Source organism: Stigmatopora argus, chromosome 17 (genome assembly GCF_051989625.1).
Source record: "Stigmatopora argus isolate UIUO_Sarg chromosome 17, RoL_Sarg_1.0, whole genome shotgun sequence".
NCBI lineage: Eukaryota > Metazoa > Chordata > Actinopteri > Syngnathiformes > Syngnathidae > Stigmatopora > Stigmatopora argus.
In genome coordinates this window covers 14,719,386-14,737,760 of record NC_135403.1, presented here as the reverse complement: position 1 = coordinate 14,737,760, position 18,375 = coordinate 14,719,386, and the positions used below count along the sequence as shown (strand labels likewise).

General features: G+C 49.2%; 2 protein-coding genes across 4 annotated transcripts in view; both read left to right on the top strand.

The window, feature by feature from the left end:
- The window catches only part of gli3 (GLI family zinc finger 3), a 66,993-nt gene extending 60,905 nt beyond the window's left edge, over nt 1-6,088 (top strand). For both annotated transcript variants that reach the window (XM_077624393.1, XM_077624392.1), the window contains 4 exons: nt 61-225; nt 299-595; nt 1,522-1,927; nt 2,189-6,088. In XM_077624393.1, coding sequence (XP_077480519.1) covers nt 61-225; nt 299-595; nt 1,522-1,927; nt 2,189-4,191 — 2,871 coding nt within the window. In that variant the 3' untranslated portion in view covers nt 4,192-6,088. The remainder of the gene's footprint in view (nt 1-60; nt 226-298; nt 596-1,521; nt 1,928-2,188) is intronic.
- Nucleotides 6,089-6,346: 258 nt separating this feature from the next.
- Nucleotides 6,347-16,798, top strand: prpf4bb (pre-mRNA processing factor 4Bb). Of its 2 annotated transcripts, none has more exons than XM_077624397.1 (22): nt 6,347-6,502; nt 7,313-7,391; nt 7,474-8,588; nt 8,662-8,835; nt 8,974-9,132; nt 9,217-9,298; nt 9,363-9,564; nt 10,009-10,082; nt 10,889-10,979; nt 11,053-11,200; nt 11,271-11,562; nt 12,553-12,667; nt 12,778-12,929; nt 13,016-13,102; nt 13,635-14,435; nt 15,042-15,181; nt 15,766-15,830; nt 15,911-15,985; nt 16,061-16,085; nt 16,182-16,246; nt 16,322-16,365; nt 16,742-16,798. In XM_077624397.1, the coding sequence occupies exons 1-15, from the start codon at nt 6,444-6,446 to the stop codon at nt 13,836-13,838; spliced, it is 3,033 nt and encodes a 1,010-aa protein (XP_077480523.1). In that variant the 5' UTR covers nt 6,347-6,443; the 3' UTR covers nt 13,839-14,435; nt 15,042-15,181; nt 15,766-15,830; nt 15,911-15,985; nt 16,061-16,085; nt 16,182-16,246; nt 16,322-16,365; nt 16,742-16,798. The 2 variants fall into 2 exon arrangements, with proteins under 2 accessions (XP_077480523.1, XP_077480524.1); XM_077624398.1 differs by having other exon boundaries at nt 16,061-16,111.
- The last annotated feature ends 1,577 nt before the right edge of the window (nt 16,799-18,375 follow it).

Here is an 18,375-nt window from a genome sequence, read left to right as displayed (position 1 = left end):
CCGCTTTTGGCGCCGGACCCCCTACCCAACCTGAACGTTCTTTCTCTCTCTGGCTTCCAGTTTGAGGGCTGCAGCAAGGCTTATTCCCGCCTGGAGAACCTGAAGACCCACCTGCGCTCGCACACGGGCGAGAAACCGTACGTGTGCGAGCACGAAGGCTGCAACAAGGCTTTCTCCAACGCCTCGGACCGCGCCAAGCATCAAAACCGCACGCACTCCAACGAGGTACGGTGGCGTGGCCGAGGTTTGCCGGCGGGGGAAACCCGGGCGGGGCTCAGCGTCTCGTCCCCCCCGCCAGAAACCCTACGTGTGCAAGATCCCGGGCTGCACCAAGCGCTACACGGACCCCAGCTCCCTACGCAAGCACGTGAAGACGGTGCACGGGCCCGAGGCGCACGTGACCAAGAAGCAGCGCGGCGACTACCCGCGTCCCCCCGCGGCGCCCCGCGAGCCGGGGGGCCCCAACGCTCAGGGTCACTCGCCGGGGCAGCTGGGCCTGGGCGCTTACGTGGACGGGAGGGAGTACGGCAACCACGTGAGCTCCAAGCAGGACGACTGTCTGCAGGTCAAGTCCATCAAGACCGAGAAGCCCATGGTGAGGTTCCGGACCGCTTTTGAACTTGCGGCGAGTCGCTTTTGCATTGCATTTTGCGCTGGCTTTTCCCCCCTTGGTGCCCAAACGAGGAGTTTAGTCCTTTAGACGATTCCTTATCTTAAAAGTGACCGGATGATTCGCCTAAAGACGTTTGTATTTAATCATTAAACGCTGTTTTGGGCTGGATTTGAACGAATTTGAGAGCATCTTGAGCCGTTTGGCGAATGGACGTATATAGACGTTTCTTTGCCCCCATCGCGACAGTTTACCGAGGAATTCACTTCCCTGGGCTCGGTTCTAATACTAGTATTTGTATTTAATCATTAAACGCTGTTTTCGGCTGGATTTGACCGTTTGTGAACGGGGTCCTAGATCTGGCCCACTAGCGCACGCACCAGTGGGGGAAATACAAAGCCATCTAGACATGTTTCCTTCCGAATGAAGCTTCTACTTGTGCTAACAAGTTCGTATTCTCTTCTATCCGATGCTTTGGCATTGCTTTGTTGTCTTCTAAGGACAGTGGGTAATCAGGTGAGAGCGGCCGGCCGGCATCTCCTTATTCTCCTTATTTCACATTCTCATCTCATCGCCCACTTTTCATTCTCGTCCACCTTCTCTGCCGTTCCCGTCGGTCCAGGTGGTCTCTCATGTCGTCTCCCGCGTTCCACAACGTCCGACTGTGCCAACGCTAACTCTTTCGCTAGCTCTCAATGTTGAAAACCTAGCTAAAGGTGGTTCGGAACCCACCCGGGATTGAACCGTGTTTTGGATAGGCCCTGCCAGGCTTTTCAAGCCGTGCAAAATTGATTTCACCCGACTCCTACCGATCGAGCATGAAATATTTGACACCCCACGCATATTTTCTCGATCCGCCCATGTCTGTCCGTCATGTACCGTTAGTAAAAAAGCCGCATGTCTGTCTCCAGACGTCTCAGCCAAGCCCTGGCGGTCAGTCTACACGCGGCAGTGACCAATCCCCCGTCAGCGTCCATCCCGGCGGTGGAGTCCAGCTTACTGTGAGCGCCGGACGCTCGCCGGGGGAGGGGTCGGACGGGACGGAGGAGCTGGAGGCGGAGGACGAGGACGAAGAGGTGGAGGAGGGCCGCCGGGCGCCGCCCATCATGGACTCCACCGTCTCCACGGCGACGGCAGCCATGCTGACCCTGCAGGCCAGGCGCGCCGTGGGCGTGGGCCGCCCCCCGCGCTGGATGGAGCACCTGAAGATGGAGAGGCTGAAGCAGGTGAACGGCGCCATGCCCAGGCCGGGGCCGGGACCCCTGGCTCCCACGCCGCCCCCCAAGGGCTCCGCGCTCGCCGCCATCCAGGCCAAGGGTGAGTTTTCCCGCCCAGATATGGGCCTCCCAAGATGACGTGATCGCCGTCTCCATCTCAAATGCAAATTGGAGACGGCAGATAGAGAATGCGTGTAACCGCGTTTTACGGCGCCACCTGTTGCGACGCCCCCAAAACTTGTCCGTGCAAATCTGGAAAAAAAATGGCTCGGCTCTTAAAGCGTCTCCCCGCGGCGTGGCGTCTTGCGTTTCCGTTTCCGTCCGCCTCCGGGGCTCATTTCATATCTCGCTGTCTCCTCAGGATCCTGTCTGGGCAAGCACTGGGCGTGGTCCGCCCCTCAACCACCCGCCCACCCCGAGCTGGGCGCCACCACCGAGCTGACGGTGTTCAACTTGCTCCGGGACCGCCGCGACAGCGGCGGGAGCGCCGCCAGCTCTGCCTACCTGAGCGGCAGTCGGCGCTCCTCGGGCATCTCGCCGTGCTTCTCCAGCCGGCGCTCCAGCCAGGCCTCTCAGAGCGAGGGGGCGCCGGCCGCCGCCCAGCGCCGCCGCCCGCGCAACGTCAGCTCCACCGACTCGTACGACCCCATCTCCACCGACGCCTCCCGCCGCTCCAGCGAGGCCAGCCACTCCGGGGGCGGGGCCGGCCTCCTCCCCGGGGGCGTCTGGGGCGGCGACGCGGGAGGCTCTCGGGGCATGCTGACCCTGACCCCGGCGCAGCACTACCACCTGAAGGCCAAGTACGCCGTGGCGACCGGGGGCCCGCCGCCCACGCCGCTTCCCAACATGCAACGCATGAGCCTGAAAGCCCACGTGGCCATGATGGACCAAGGCGGAAGCGGGCGGGCCCTGCCCCCCCTGGTGGCGCCGCGCCGCTGCGACGACTACGCCAGGAGGGTCCCCTATCCCGGCGAGGCTCCGGCGCCGGGCGACCGGAGGGCCAGCGACCCGGTGCGGACGCGGCCCTCCGACGTTTGCGCCCCGGCCCCCGTGCAGCGCTTCAACAGCCTGAGCGACCTCCACCCTCTGCCGCCCCTTCCCCATCGGCGGCCCCCGCCCCCGGAGGCCCGCCACCCCGTCCCTCAAAGTCACCACCACCACCACCCGCGAGTTCCCACGTACGCCCCCAGCGTGGCCGAGCACGCCGCGCTGGAAGCCCTGGCGGCGGAAGGCCACGGGGAAGCCTACCCTCTTTTCGGCGACGAAGACATCCTCCCCGACGACATGTTGCAGTACCTCCGCTCCCGAGGGCGGGAGGACGCCGGCCCCTACGTGCACGCGGAGGACCCCACGGCCCCCGGCGAAAGGGAGACGGGCGAGGGGACGGACTTCCCGGCCGACCGCCGCCTTCAACGGCAGCAGACGCTGCAGAGGCGGAGCCCCGGCTTCCTTCCCATCCAGTGGAACGAAGTGAGCTCCGGTAGCGCCGAGCGCTCTCCCCGGACGGATGGCGACGGCCCCGGGTGGTCCGGTGGCCAGCTCGCGCCGCAGGCTTTGGGCAGGTTCGGGTACGCGGCGTTTCAGCCGGGCGCGCCGCCGGCCTTCTTCCACGGCGCTCGCCCTCAGATGGAGCGGACGCAAGGCCCCGCCGGGGCCAAACTGGAGACGTCCCCCAACTCGTGCGCGGAAACCAGAGGAGGCGCCCCGGACGGAGCCGTCTTCCCCAAGACCAACGACGAATATCCGTACCGAGCCCACGGGACCCAGAACCACCTACGGCAAAACTTCGACGCCCAGAGTGCGGACCACCACCTGCCAAGCCTCTCCCGGGATAACGTCCTCCGTCTGGATGACCGAGGCCCGCCCCCGTCCTTCGACACGTACGGGAACCCCGTGAGAAACCACCTCCACCACCCGAGAAGCTACGCCCAAGTCCCGCAGAACGGCGGGACGCTCACGGCGCCCAAACCGGGGGCTCCGGAACTGGGACGCCTCCATTACGGACCGGGTGACCCCAAGACGGCTCCGTTCCCGATGGTAGGAGAGCACTACTTCCCGGGGGACTCGGCGTCCCTCCCGTCCCCCGCGTGCGACCAGGTCACCAGCACGGTAGACCCCGCCGCCTCGGCGTTGGACGAGGGCGCGGCTCTGGATCTGGAGGCCATTTTGGAGGAGGGTTTGGAGCGAGGCAGCCTGCTGTCCGGCCCCTTGAGCCCCTCCGTCTTTCAAGGCCTCTCCAGGACCCCTTCGAGGCTGACCACCCCGCGGGCCTCGGGCGGCGTCCACAACATGGCCATCGGCGACATGAGCTCGCTGCTCAGCAGCCTGGCCGAGGAGAGCAAGTTCTTGGCCATCATGCAGTAGTCTCCTCTACTTTCTTTTCTCCTCTCAGACAAAAAAAAATGGTACACGTGAAGGCTAAAAGTTGAAATAGCGCTTTGAAAAAGATGGACACTCCCAAAGAGTGAGATGAAAATAATGTATAGCTCATAGTTGTATCCTTTTTGGGGGAATCAAGGCTGTTTTTCTCAGCCGTTCTTTTGTACGGCGACGAACGCTTACTTGTCGAAAACAGTATTCTTGCTTAACGTCATGTTTTTTTTGCAGGCTTGTACAGGCTATTAGTCAGAAAAACAATAGCACAAGAAGATAAACACTAAAGCGGGTCTTATTTAGAAGACAGTCATTCCAAATTTTGCTTGCAACCGTGCCCCGCCCCCAAACAATAATATAGACTCATTTGGGGGCGGGTTTGTCTGTTTTTTTTTTACTAAAACAATTTCAGAAAACTTTGCTTTTTGGAAGAAATTGCCCAAGTTAAACCTAAAGACTTTTTTTCTTCTTGCTAATCTAAAATGTTCTATCTAGGTCATCCAAATATCACCAAAAAAGTGACCAATGTGGGACATTTTCCAGTGAGACTTTTTTGTGGGTCTACTCAAATGAAACTGGCTTGAGTGACAGAATTTTTAGGGGACTGGTCATCTCCAACTAGCTTAAATGCTTCTTAAATGTCCGCAATGTTTAAACGAAAACACAATTCTTGAGGCTTTTTTTTGCAGGTCCATCCAAATTTTACAATTAAACTAGCTTCCGGAAGTGGAATTTCTTTCAAAATCCAGCCTAAAATGTTCGCTTCAAATGCCAGACTTCTGTTCTTGCACAGGTTCTTCAGACTTTTTTTGGTGGGTCTACTCATGACCAACAAACATGTCTACCAAATTTTGTGTTGCTGAAGTGAAGCAGGCGTTCGGAGGCTGTATTTTGAAACACCAGTCGGCTGGTTGCATCATGTTTTCACAAATTCGGAAGACTTTTAACGGCGCCCGACGGGGAATGAAGTTCCCTTCCGTCATTTCCTGTCAGTATTTCTACCCGATGACTTTTTTTTTTCATGCAAAAATAACTTTGGCTAGGCTAAAACAATCAAGTATGATGCTTGCAATTGTCTGGTTCGGTACTTTGATGTATATACTGTAACCATGTTTTCTTTTTTTTTTATTTTCTTTTTTATATTCTCCTTTTTCAGGTGCTCGCTCGCATATGTACGTTTGTCTTAAATGGACGCTGGTCCAGCAGCACAATTTTTTTATGCTGTACAGTAACGTGTCGGTTTACTTTTGATCATTTTGTGTCCTCCAAAGCTCTTAAATGGAAAGCGTGTTCCGCCGTCAAGTATTTCAGACGTGGTCAGCAGTGTTAGTCTTATCTTTTTTTATTATTATTATTTTTTGTACGTTGTAGTTTAGAGTTCCAGCAATGAGGTACTTTTTGGTACTTTTTGGGTCTTTTTTTGTAGCAGGGCATTGATTTTTTTTTCTTGACTTTTTCATGGACAAAACTTTCCTTCCAAAGGAGGAAATTGCATTGAGGTATGTGCCTTATACGTTTCGGTAAAGAGAAGAAACACTGCCAATCTATCTATCGTTGTGAATAATGAAGAACAAAAGTGTGTGTGTATGTGTGTGTGTATGTTGGGGGGGTTCACATTTATATGAAAATGTCCAAATATGGGAAAAGTCCAGATTTGTCAAACGCATTCTACTTTATGATTTCATATTGTTTTCGCATTTTACTGTGCTTTTTATACATATATATATAAATATGAATATATTAAAAAAAAGTGTCCACATGTTACACTTTGTTTAGGAAAAAAAGGGGAAAATCCTGGGAGCCGGACGGACACAGGGGCCCCTCGGCTCTTTTATAACTTGACTCCAAATGTTTGTATTGTTTTAATAAAAATGGAAATTATATTTGACTTAATGTTTTTCTTTGGGATTTTCTCACAGGACCATTTTTTTATTAAGGGTAAGTACAGTAGTTTAATCCAAATTTAAAGCAGTTATTGGTTGTAAATACTATCACACAATTTAAAACAATCAGTTTGAATGAATTTTAAAACTGACGGAGTAAATTAACAAAATACGTACAAGTACCCCCTACTTATCTGTCTGCTTATAATTTAATGGTGCTTTAGCACAACCTGGTGGTGAAAGAGGGGAGTTTAATGTCTCTTGCAATTACAGTCATTCGCCTCCCCTGAAGGAGGCGCTCCGGCCACAGTCCTGCTGTTTATTGGCGAAGAAGAAAAAGAGGTCCTTCGGTTGTGGAAAATGGCCGACGTCGAAATGGATATCGCGTCGAGTAGAATGAATAATTTCAACGAGCACGTGTAAGTCCTTTACTTTAGCACTGTACGTTCATATTTATAAAATTGAGCCATATTTGTTTGTTAATCAACCGAGTCACCGAGCGGATTACTTTGCAAAGTGTTATTATTGTTGTTTAGGTAACACCAGTGTTCTTAGCTTAGCTCCGCGAGCATTAAGTTTGGCTTGAACGTCTCGCAGACGTAGTTATAAAGCCCTTCACTGTTGTATTTACGCGCTTTTAGCGCTTGCGATAAACGCGCGACATTGGTCAAAATGTCCATTTTTTACTTTGTAAATTGACTAGTGTCGTTAAAATGCACCACTCGGTGAAGCTTAACTTTGCTAGCCTCGGTTAGCATCTCCTAGCTAATACAGGAAACCCATTTTGAAAGCGGAAAGTTGAAAATACTGCTAATATCTAGCTGCAGCGTTGCAATTTGACGTGTTTTACTGCTTCGAATGATCGTCGCCACCTGTTCTTCAGCTGAATAAATAGCCTTGAGAAGCACGGTTCCTCTTGAAATTCACTGGCTGTCGATAAATAAGGTGGTAGGTCATTGTTTTTCTGACACTTTTTAGGGGAATAATCTACGAATTACGTTTGTAGTCTTGAAAAAGCGTGACAAGCTCACTCGACAGAAGGTTATTTAGTGTATTGTGTCGTAGAAAAAAATAGCCTCCATTTAGTTGCTATTGGTTACTGTGTCTGCGTTCTCTTTTGTGTACATGAGAGGTACTATATAAACCTGCGTGAGCTGTTATTTTCACAAGCAAAAGCCTACTTAAGTGTCTTCAAAATATGCCTAAAAATCTGTGGCTTTCCCCAACAGGAAGCAAGAAATGGAAACCCACGAGAGAAGTGGCAATGAAGACAGCGGAGATGTATCAGAGGAAGAGGAGGAAGAAGAGGTGGGTATCCACTCTCGGCGCCGTGACATCTCATAACAATTGATGCTTCCGTCACGACCTCGTGTGTTCCTTTTCCTACCAGGAAGAGGCCGAGACCAACGGCGAGAAGGTCGAGGAGGCCTCCAAGCAGCAAAGTGGAGGCAGCGGCAAACAGAAGAGGAAAAAACACAAGCATCGCAGCAAGCACAAAAAACACAAGCACGGCCCCGAGGGGGACAAAGAACGCAAGCGCAAGCATCGCCACAAGCACAGAAAACACAAGCGCAACAAGGAGGCCGCCCCCGCCGCCGACACCGCCGTATTAGCACCCGCGGGCCAAAAGAAAGGCGAAAGCTCCCCGTCCTCCGGCAACCCCGGCGTGGACGATCGGGCGCTGCTGGAGGACCTGGAGAAGCAGAGGGCCATGATTAAAGCCGAGCTGGACAGCCAGCTGATGGAAGGGAAAGTGCAGTCGGGCATGGGCCTCATCTTGCAGGGTTACAACTCCGGCTCGGAAGAAGACGGGGCCGACGCTCGGGTCCGAAACGGCGAGCGGCGACGGAGGGCCAGCTCGGGGAAGGCCGTCTCCTCCCCTCGCGCCGCCGGCAAATCCGCTCGGGACTCGTCGGAGGGCAGCAAGACCGCCTCCAAGCGCCACAGCCCCGGCAAGAACGCCGAGCGGCCCGCCAAGGACGCCAAGCCGGAGAAGGTCGGCAAAAGCGGCAAGGACGCCGGCGGTAAAGAACGGGGCCGCGCCAGGAGCGCCTCGAAGGACGGGAAGCACTCGGAGAGCGCCGACAGGTCCAAGGAGAGGGGCGGCAAGTCGCCCCTAGAGCAGAAAAGCGGCCGCGCTGACAAAGCGCGCCCCTCGCCGCACCGGGACGAGCGGCCGCCGCAGGAAAAAGCCAGAGGCCGATCCAGGTCGCCCGCGCGGGAGCGGCCCGCCGCTCGCGCCGACGCCGAACGAGACAAGAGACCAAACAAGTCCCCGTCCAAGGACGCCTCGTCCGGCAAAGAAAACCGCTCGCCGCACCGACGGCCGCCGCACAGCCCGGTCAGGAAGCGCAGCGCCTCGCCACGAGTCAGAGAGGCGCGCCATGCGTCGTCCGGCGCCGCCGACCGCGTCAGGGTCAGGTCGCCGCTCCCGCCGCCGCCCAGGAGGGAACGCTCGCCGGTGCCGCGCAGGAGAGAAGCCGAGCGTCAGGAGTCGCCGGCCAGGTTAGCCGACGCGCCGAGAACACGCCGCCTCGCCATTTTCGCCCGTTAAGCGTCTCCGACCCCCCCCCCTCAGGAAACGGCTGCGCCCGGAGCCCGGGACGGCTGGCGATCGCTCGCGAGACAAGAGTCCAGCGGCGCCCTCGCGCCGCAGGGTGAGCCGTTCGCCGCTCCGGCGGCGCTCCCTGTCGCCGCGCCGACGCTCCCGTTCGTCCCCCCGTAGACGCAGCAGGTCTCCCCTCATACACAGGTGAGGGTGGGAAAATAGTTACATGGGGGAAAAAATGGGTGGAAGAGGGAAAAGCAGGGTGGCTGAGAGAAAAAAAAAACACTTTGCAATGCTCTTGCCAGCTTCCACCAACGCTTTTTGGCGTTAACAATCCCTCAGGTCCGGCGACAGAGACCGCTACGGGAGGCTCCGGCAGTATCGGCGTTCGGCGTCACGTGACCGCGGCAGGAGGCGGAGACGCAGCCGAGACGAAGACAAGTTCAAAGGAAGTCTTTCCGAGGGCATGAAAGTTGACCAAGAGTCTTCGGAAGACGACAAGTGGGTAACATCTCAAAAAGCGGAACAACTTTACAAATGGCCCCTTTTTATTTTGATTTTTTTTTTTTTAAATGTCCTTTACAGTTTAGACGATTTTGACGGGGAAGAGGTCGACGAAGAGGCCTTGATCGAACAGCGCCGACAGCAACGAATGGCCATCGTGCAGGTGCGTTTGTCGGCCGGCGCTCCCTCTCTCCGCCTCGTGTAACGCCCTCGCCCCCGCCCATCAGAAATACAAGGCGACCAGCGAGGACGCCAACATGGTGTCGGAGCCCAGCAGCCCGCAGAGCAGCACGCGCAGCCGCTCGCCGTCGCCCGACGACATCCTGGAGCGAGTGGCCGCCGATGTCAAGGAATACGAGCGCGAGAACCTCAACACGTTCGAGGCCAACATCAAGGCCAAGCACAACCTCATCGCCCAGGAGAGAGACGGTGAGGATGGACGGGGGCTTCTTGCTGGAATCCCACCGTTTTTTTTTCCATACGTTACCGTATTCCGGCTGAATGGGCACAACATAAATGCTAGCTAGCCCGTGACAGCGGTAGCAAAAATCAATTTGGTTCTCTTTTATTTTAGGAACGTCATGGTGTATTCGCTCGCGTTGAATAGAATATGATTTGATTTCTTTTTCTGGACGGAGCACGAGCAAAGTTCTTTTAATGGTGTGTCTTTCTGTCATGTGTTCATTCAGTCGCTGGCTTGTTATCCAAAAAAAAGCCTGGCTGTGTCTCCCACCCGCAGCTTGTTTTGATCTCTGCAGAGTATGTCCAGCCAAACACATTGATAAACGGATAAACGCGGCGACCACCCGGTGGCGGCGGCCACGCCATCGCTCACCTCTCGCCCTCTTTTTTCCTTCCTCTCCTCTCCGGCAGGGACCAACGCCAAGAAGCCCTCGGCGCCCGACATGTTCACCGAGTCGGACGACATGTTCGCCGCGGACTTTGACGTGAGTCCCTTTTGCGCCCGTTGTTGAGTTGAACTTGTTCGATGGGTGTCACGGTATAGAGCAGGGGTGTCAAACTCATTTTTTTGTCGGGGGCCACGTGGTCGTCTCGATGACATCCGGAGGGCCGTTATGTCTTCCAACTCGGCTGCCAAAATTAATCCATTAATAAATTGACAGCTTTCTCGATCGTGCTAATCGATAGATCATTTTTGGACATTCAAATGAGTACAAATTGTTTGCAATTATTGAATTAAAATGAGGAAACACAGGAAATAATCTACAATCTCCATTTGAATTTCATCATAAAACAGAAAGTTGACACTCATCATTTACTTTCTCGGGCCACTCAAAATGATGCGGCGGGCCAAATTTGGCCCGCGGGCTGCCACTTTGACACCTGTGGTATAGAGTTTGTAAAAGAGGTTTAAAAAACATTTAATGGCATTAGGCTGGAATCGATGGTTTGACCCAATTAAAATGGATTGGATTGGCCAAAGAGTTCAAATACGTGACATCGCAATAGACTAAGCAAAATTCACATTTTTTTCTACTTTTTTAATTCATTAAAATGTCTTTTCATTCTTTTTTATCCTTTTTTCCCCATTTAATTTAAAAGCCGGAACCCACCAGGGAGTAAACCCTAAATCTCAAAACTGCGAGGCCGACGTTCTAACCGCTCTCGAGCTAATAAATAAACATTCCATTTTTATATATAATTCCTAGACGAACGTTCCTCAACGTTTTGGCTATATCTCAGTCGAGCGATAAGAAGGCCCTCCTTCAATTTCCTCTTGTGATGTTGGCAGAGCGCCCGGATGAGAGCCTGCGGCGTGGGCAAGGACTTCAAGGAGAACCCCAACCTCAGGGACAACTGGACCGACGCCGAAGGCTACTACAGTAAGTTGTTTGGAAATTAGCCCCGCCCCCCCCCAGGCGCCACAGTGACCGTCCGGCCCCTCTCCGTCAAAAGGGGTGAACATCGGCGAGACGTTGGACAAGCGCTACGACGTGTACGGCTACACGGGCCAGGGTGTCTTCAGCAACGTGATCCGGGCCAGGGACGTGGCCCGGGCCGGCCAGGAGGTGGCGGTCAAGATCATCCGCAACAACGAGCTCATGTAAGTCGTCGCCGTTTCCGCCGGCGGCCGGCTCGGCACGTCCGCGGCTCCAACCCAACGTGGGCTTCAGGCAAAAGACGGGCTTGAAAGAGCTGGAGTTCCTGAAGAAGCTGAACGACGCCGACCCGGACGACAAGTTCCACTGCCTGCGACTCTTCCGCCACTTTTACCACAAGCAGCACTTGTGCCTGGTCTTCGAGCCGCTCAGCATGAACCTGCGCGAAGTTCTCAAGAAGTACGGCAAGGACGTGGGCCTGCACTTCAAGGCCGTGCGCTCTTACAGTCAGCAGCTCTTCTTGGCCCTCAAGCTGCTCAAGAGATGCAACATCCTGCACGCCGACATCAAGCCCGACAACATCCTGGTAACATTCAAATCATCATTTAGGATACTAGATTGCAAAAAAAAAAAAATACAAATCCATTGGCCAACTTAAAATTGTACTAACCCTTTTTCAGAAATAGGAAAAAGGTTTTTTTTTCTGCCAATTTTGTTTGAACCTCCTAGGACAGGGGTAGGGAAACTATGGCTCGGGAGCCATATGTGGCTCTTTCCATGGGTGCATATGGCTCTCCACTAACCTGTGAGGTAAAATATGGAAATCACTGGTGATAGAGTTGAGTCCCAAACGCACTAATAGGAGCGTCACTGTGGCGTTGACACTACCTCTACCACCACTTTAATCATAATTTGGTGTTTTATTACTCTTCTGCATGCATAATATTATTGATACTGATTCATTAGCAACAGTATAACAATGTTGTCAAAAGAATTCAGACCTTTTGTACTTTAAAAGTGGTGAAATGACCAAAAAAAATCACACATTTTCATGTCTTTTGACTTTTCAATTCTGAGAATGCCTCTCAAGAAATAACATTAGAAAATCTGAATTTTTTTATGGCTCTCTCTGTCAAAAAGGTTCCCGACCCCTGTCCTAGGACCTGGCGTCCACATTTGTGGACATCACTTTTTTGGGTTGTCACAAGACTACAATGTTACATTTTGGAATTCCACTTATGATGTGGACATAATTTTCCTCAGAAACGACATCATGTAAAAAGATCATTCTTTGTTTTTACACTCGCCAGGTCACAATTAGCCTAAATATCAGAAATGCCTGCCTTGCAAGAGTCTGGGTCTTAGGAGGTTAAGTAAAAATGTGCATGCCATTGTTATTTTTCTTTAACTGTTACTATTTAAATAGAGGACGGAGGCACTATTCAGGCCCTAATTTTCTCCGTTCATTTTTTTTCTCCCCCAATGCTAAAATTTAAACATTAACGAACGAGTTACCTCATCGTCAAGATAACGTCTCCATGCTTTGGGCACTCATTTCAATGTTCTTCCCGGCCAGGTGAACGAGTCTAAAACCATCTTGAAGCTGTGCGACTTTGGCTCGGCGTCGCACGTGGCCGACAACGACATCACGCCCTACCTGGTCAGCAGGTTCTACCGAGCGCCGGAAATCAGTAAGCGGCCTTTCCCGAGGGAGGGTGGAAGCCAAAGCGGCGGCCATTTTTTTCCCCCCTTCCCCGCTCCTCACCACCGTCTTTGGGTCCGTCTCCCTCCCTCCCGCCAGTCATCGGCAAGCCGTACGACTACGGCATCGACATGTGGTCGGTGGGCTGCACGCTGTACGAGCTCTACACGGGGAAGATCCTATTCCCGGGCTCGTCCAATAACCACATGATCAAGCTGGCCATGGACGTCAAGGGCAAGATGCCCAACAAGGTCGGTCGCTCGCTCGGATGCGCCGCTCGCTCTTACCGTTAGCGGACAGAGTGATGATATCGTCGTTGTTGTTGTTGTTTCCTCAGATGATCCGTAAAGGCTTGTTCAAAGACCAACATTTTGACCAGAACCTCAACTTCCTCTACATCGAAGTGGACAAAGTCACGGAAAGGGTGAGGCGCCTCGCTCCAATTGGGAGACGTTGGTCAAAATGGCAGCCATTTTTTTTTAAAGCATTACCAAGGAGTATAGATAGTCATACCTGTCAACCTCTGCCGATAACTGCCCTTATAAATGATTATGATTCCCCTTACAAACCCCCAAAAAACCTTACAAACACCGTACGAGTCGTACGAGTTGCAATTTTTTAATCCAGTTTTTTTGTGTTTTTAGTTCAAAAATCATTTTGTAAAATCTAAAAATATATTTTAAAAAAGCTGAAATAAACATTGTTTTAGATCTATAAAAAAACGGAATATTCAGGGCTTTTAATCCATTTAAAAAAATAATCTAAATATTATATCTAAAATGGTCCGGCCCACGTGAAATCAAGTTGAAGTTAAAGCGGCCCGCGAACCAACCCGAATCTGACACCCTTGGTATAGACATTTTTTGAAATTCCAAAAACTTATTTTTTTTTTCACCCCCCCAAAAATATTTTCTCAAAATACAACTCTTGGGTGCTCCCGTTTTGTTACCTTTCAGGAAAAGGTGACGGTGATGAGCACCATCAACCCCACCAAAGACCTCCTGGGCGACATGATCGGCGGCCAGCGTCTCCCCGAGGAGCAGCGCAAGAAGGTGATGCAGCTGAAGGACCTCCTGGACGCCACCCTCATGCTGGACCCGGCCAAACGCATCAGCATCAACCAGGCCCTGCAGCACGCCTTCATCCAGGAGAAGATTTGACCTGCTTTTCTCCTTTTTGTAAATAGCACACGCAAAAAAAAAAAAAAACCCCAACAAGCTCCCTTTTTTGTCTGTCCATCCTGCCACTTCCTACGCCGAGTCTTGTAAATAATGCATGCTTTCAAACGTTCCGTGTACAAAAACGCCACCGGGAGGATTTCTTAAGGAAGCGCCTCCACGTACGACAACTTCCTGTACATAGTCGACCTCGTCGTGTTTTTTTTTTTTCTTCTTCTCTTTTCGTCCCCCCCGTAAAACAAAGACGTGGCTCGGTCCAATCTGGTGATTTTGTTGACGATTATAGTAGTTGCTGCCCATGAGAGCACCTTCACTCTACTTTTTAGTAATAAATGGTTTCCTAATGATCAAACGGTGCGCCTCTTTATTTGACGCCCGCGCAATACCCAAAAAATAGCACGAAAACTAAAGTGGCAGAAAATACTGACGGTCAGCTCACAATGGGTGGTGGTGTGTGTTTGTGTATATGTATATATATTAATTGTATACATGTTTTTGTCATTATTATTCCACATTTCCCCTTTCACCAGGAGAAGTGGTGTTGAAGATCAAAGAGGAAGATCCCTGTGAGGATAATCGGTACGCAAAATGAATTCATTTCTCCCTTTCATTCAAGCGTTTTATATATTGTTGAAATATTTGGTGTCTATTTGAAAAATATACACATATATAGAGAGGGGCTGTTACAGATTATAGTATAATCTGTAACACCCCCTCTTTTCGTACGTCTCTCTCTCTCCCCCCTTTAATTGTGGAAAGTCACTCTCTCCAGTAATATTGGTGATATCTGACGTCTTTATTTATTTATTTATTATTGGTAATGACCATGTATAGTAAGGCTTTTTCCCCTTAAAAATCGACCATGTATAGTAAGGCATTTTTCTTAAAAAACGACCATGTATAGTAAAGCTTTTTTAAAATAAAAACGACCATATATAGAAAGCCTTTTTTTAAAATAAAAAACGACCATGAATAAGGATAAGGCTTTTTTCTTAAACGACCATATATAGTAAGGATTTTTTTCTTTAAAAAAAACAACCATTGGCTTTAAAAAAAAATTAACACGCACAGTAGGTTTTTTATTAAAATGACCATGTATAGTAAGGCTTTATGTAAATAAATAAAAAAATAAAAAAATGACCACGCACAGTAAGGTTTGTATTAAAATGACCATGTATGTTTCAGATCGTGTCTTTAACCACTAGATGTCGCTAATATGGGCGTGGCCTATCTTCAAGGAAGCTGTGTAAATTAAGCACATGCGCAGTGCCTCGTCTTCTCCAACAGCCATGTCCATGCAGATGGCCGTGTAGCACGCCAACAAGGTAAGCCGTCGAGCCATTTACTGGCCTAAGTGCATTTTTATCACGCTACCGGCAGATTTTTTAGGAATCAATGTAGCAAAACCGCCAACCAATCTGTAAGTTTAATGCCAGGTTGACCGCACCGTCGACAATTTAAGTTTGGGCTCTGTGCCACATGTGACAAGCTATCTTAGCATTAGCGTCACGACAACGCTTTCCATTTGACCACGACAAGTGTCGTCTTGATGTTAATACTAAGAGATCTATAGTCTGTTTTCTCCATTTTCGAGTCGTGTAGAAAGACTTAGAGTGGATTCAAACAAAGCCGAGATATCAACGGACAGTTTGTTAGCTAAAGGCTCACTCCAAAATGATGTATGTACTGATAGTTTTCACTGCGAGTGCTAAACAAATCATTTTAATCCAAAATTGTTAAGGCAATTTTCTCCTATGTGTTAACTTCAGTCTGTATATTTAATCGCCTTGTCTGGAAAAGGGAAATTAGCACGGAGCACTCACTCACTAACTTATTTTCATTCTTTATCTTGATCATTTATTGTAATAATTCTCTTTCATGTAATAATTCTCTGTCAACTCCCAAATAGCTTGGTTAAATCAAGATGCAGCTCTTCCTGTGTGCCCCAGGACACTCAAACCCTTGAGGTTACAGGTAAAACTAATCCCATCTGTTGAATCTCCAGTCTCTGTATATGACAACTTTTGCTTCTTTTTTTTTTTTGCAGACATCAGGTCCATGTCCATGTCCATGTCCAGGTGATCTTCCCAGGTTGCCCACTTGAAGATGATGCGGCGTCGCTGAACTCTGTAAGATTTCTCTTCCTGTATTAGTTGTTTGGCAACTCCTAAATAGTTTTGTTAAATGGAGTTTCCCCCGTTTAGCATCATCTTTGGTCTTCTCATCAAGGTAAAACTAGATTTAACAACAAAAATGTAAGTCTATTTGTTGAATCTCCAGTGTCTATATATGCTAACTTTTGCTTTTTTTTTTTGCACACATCAGGTCCATGTCCAGACTTTGGAGGGTCTCCAAGTGATGCCTCATCTCTGAACGCAGTCTTCTGAGAGGTTCGTTTATTGTCGAATATCCAAGTATTCATCCAGATCTATTTTATTGACTAAATTTACTCTCCTTCCTCTTAGGTGAAGTCAGGAGTTCTCTGGCTCATGGTGACCAGATCCTTAAGGTAAGGAGGATCTCACTTCTTTTTTTCAGTCAGAAATTTTAATAAAAGAGATTTGAGTGTCATTTGTCTTTGTTAAAACACTTGGAGAAAAAAGACCCAAGACCCTCAATGGTCTTTTTTTTTCCTTTATTTTTTTGGTGTTTATATTCGAAGTGTTTTATCATTTAAAAAGCCCAGTTTTTTTTGCCTAAGTGTTATGTTGAAATTTTTCTAAGTCTTTTAATTGTTTAAAAAAAAAAAAATCCAAATTGCTTCCATTTTTTTTCTGACTAAGTGTATGTTGAAATATTTCTAAGTGTTTTAAATAAATAAAAAACTGTTTTTTTTTTAGCCTAAGTGTTAGAAAAATTTCAACATGTTTTAATCTTGTCTACAGGTCGAGAAGACGGTCCATACCAATGTGTACCTTTGAATAAAAACTTTCAAATGTCAAGCCACTTGTTTTTTCTTCATATAACTAGCAAAAAAGAATGCAAATGTACATATCAAGAACTTTTATTTTTCCACATAAGCCAGCTAGCATTTCAATATGTGTTGCTGGACAAGGAATCTCTTCTTGGCATTCTGGAAAATAAAAAAAGAGGGTCAACACACAATAGACTAAGTCCAGGATTAGTTAAGTAAAAAAAAAAGTTATGTTTTACCAACATCAGAAAGGCTCTCTTTTCCTCAGTCAGCAGGCCTTCATCGCACACAAAATTAAAGGCCTAGGAGGAAAAAATATTGGGTGACTTAAAAATGTCTTTATAAGAGGGATCTCCAACTGCAGTCCTCAGGGGCCCCAGTCCAGTTTATTTTCCATGTCCTCCATCACATCTTGATCATTTGATTCAAATGTGGTGGGAGATATGGAAAGCATACTGGATAGGGACACTGAGGACCAGAGTTGGAGACACCTGCTCTATAATGACAAGTACCTGAGGGGATGTTGCTGTCAAAAAGTGTGCCACCGTCCACCAATGTCACCCTTTTTGGGGAAGTTTGTCAGGTCATCTTTCTTCAGCGTTGATTTGGTCAACTTGGGTGGACACTGAAGAGAAGCAACATACACATTACAAGAAAATAAATAACCTCCAACTGCAGTCCTTGAGGGCCCCAGTCCAGTTTATTTTCCATGTCCTCCATCACACCTTGATCATTTGATTCAAATGTGGTGGGAGATATGGAAAGCATACTGGATAGGGACCCTGAGGGGATGTTGCTGTCAAAAAGTGTGCCACCGTCCACCACTGTCACCCTTTTTGGGAAAGTTTGTCTGGTCAACTTGGGTGGACACTGAAGAGAAGCAAGATACACAATGAGGAGGTTTATTACGCATTACAAGAAAATCAATAACCTGAAACACTTGGGTCCTACATCGTCCACAACCTTTGCCTTGACTTCTTGACAGCTGTCACCTCTTCCACCGTCCGTGTCCGTCCGTGGCTTTAAACCTCTACAAAAAACACAGCATGATTATAGAATTGCTCATTTTGACCAGTGGTCCCCAAACTATTCCAGAAAGGGCAGCGGAGGGTGCAGGTTTTCATTCCAAACTGTAAGAAGAAACCTTTCCACCAATCTGGATTCTATTTTTTCAGCAGAAACCTCATAGGTTAAACTGTTAATGTTGGATCTGTTGGAAGCAAAACCTGCACCCACAGCAGCCCTCGAGGACCAGTTTGGAGACCTATAATGAGGGAAAATTGTTATTTTATCATATGTTTAAACTCAAGTGAAAAACGGCCCCTGCGTTTTTGTTGACTGAATGTCTCAAACGCATTTAAAATTAAAAAAAAATGAAAAGGTCCAAGCCCTGAGGTCTTCCTTTAAGAAAGTGAAGGGAAATGTCTATATTCTATAAAAGTGTACTGTTTATTCCTTACACCTCCACTGATGGCATTTATGTGGGTGTGAGTTATCCACACAAGTTGTTGCTATTTCAAAAAAAAAAAAAAAATCAACGCCAAGCCAGTTAATGTTTGCATTCAAAATTGGAATGTCTCATAATGAAAAACAAGCCAATTTAGC

Excerpts from the sequence above, each read along its gene's own strand:
- prpf4bb (XM_077624397.1), top strand. The coding sequence starts at position 6,444 with ATGGCCGACGTCGAAATGGATATCGCGTCGAGTAGAATGAATAATTTC. Across the intron at positions 8,589-8,661 it reads CGTCAGGAGTCGCCGGCCAG|GAAACGGCTGCGCCCGGAGC; the intron begins GTTAGCCGACGC and ends CCCCCCCCTCAG. Across the intron at positions 9,565-10,008 it reads CATCGCCCAGGAGAGAGACG|GGACCAACGCCAAGAAGCCC; the intron begins GTGAGGATGGAC and ends CCTCTCCGGCAG.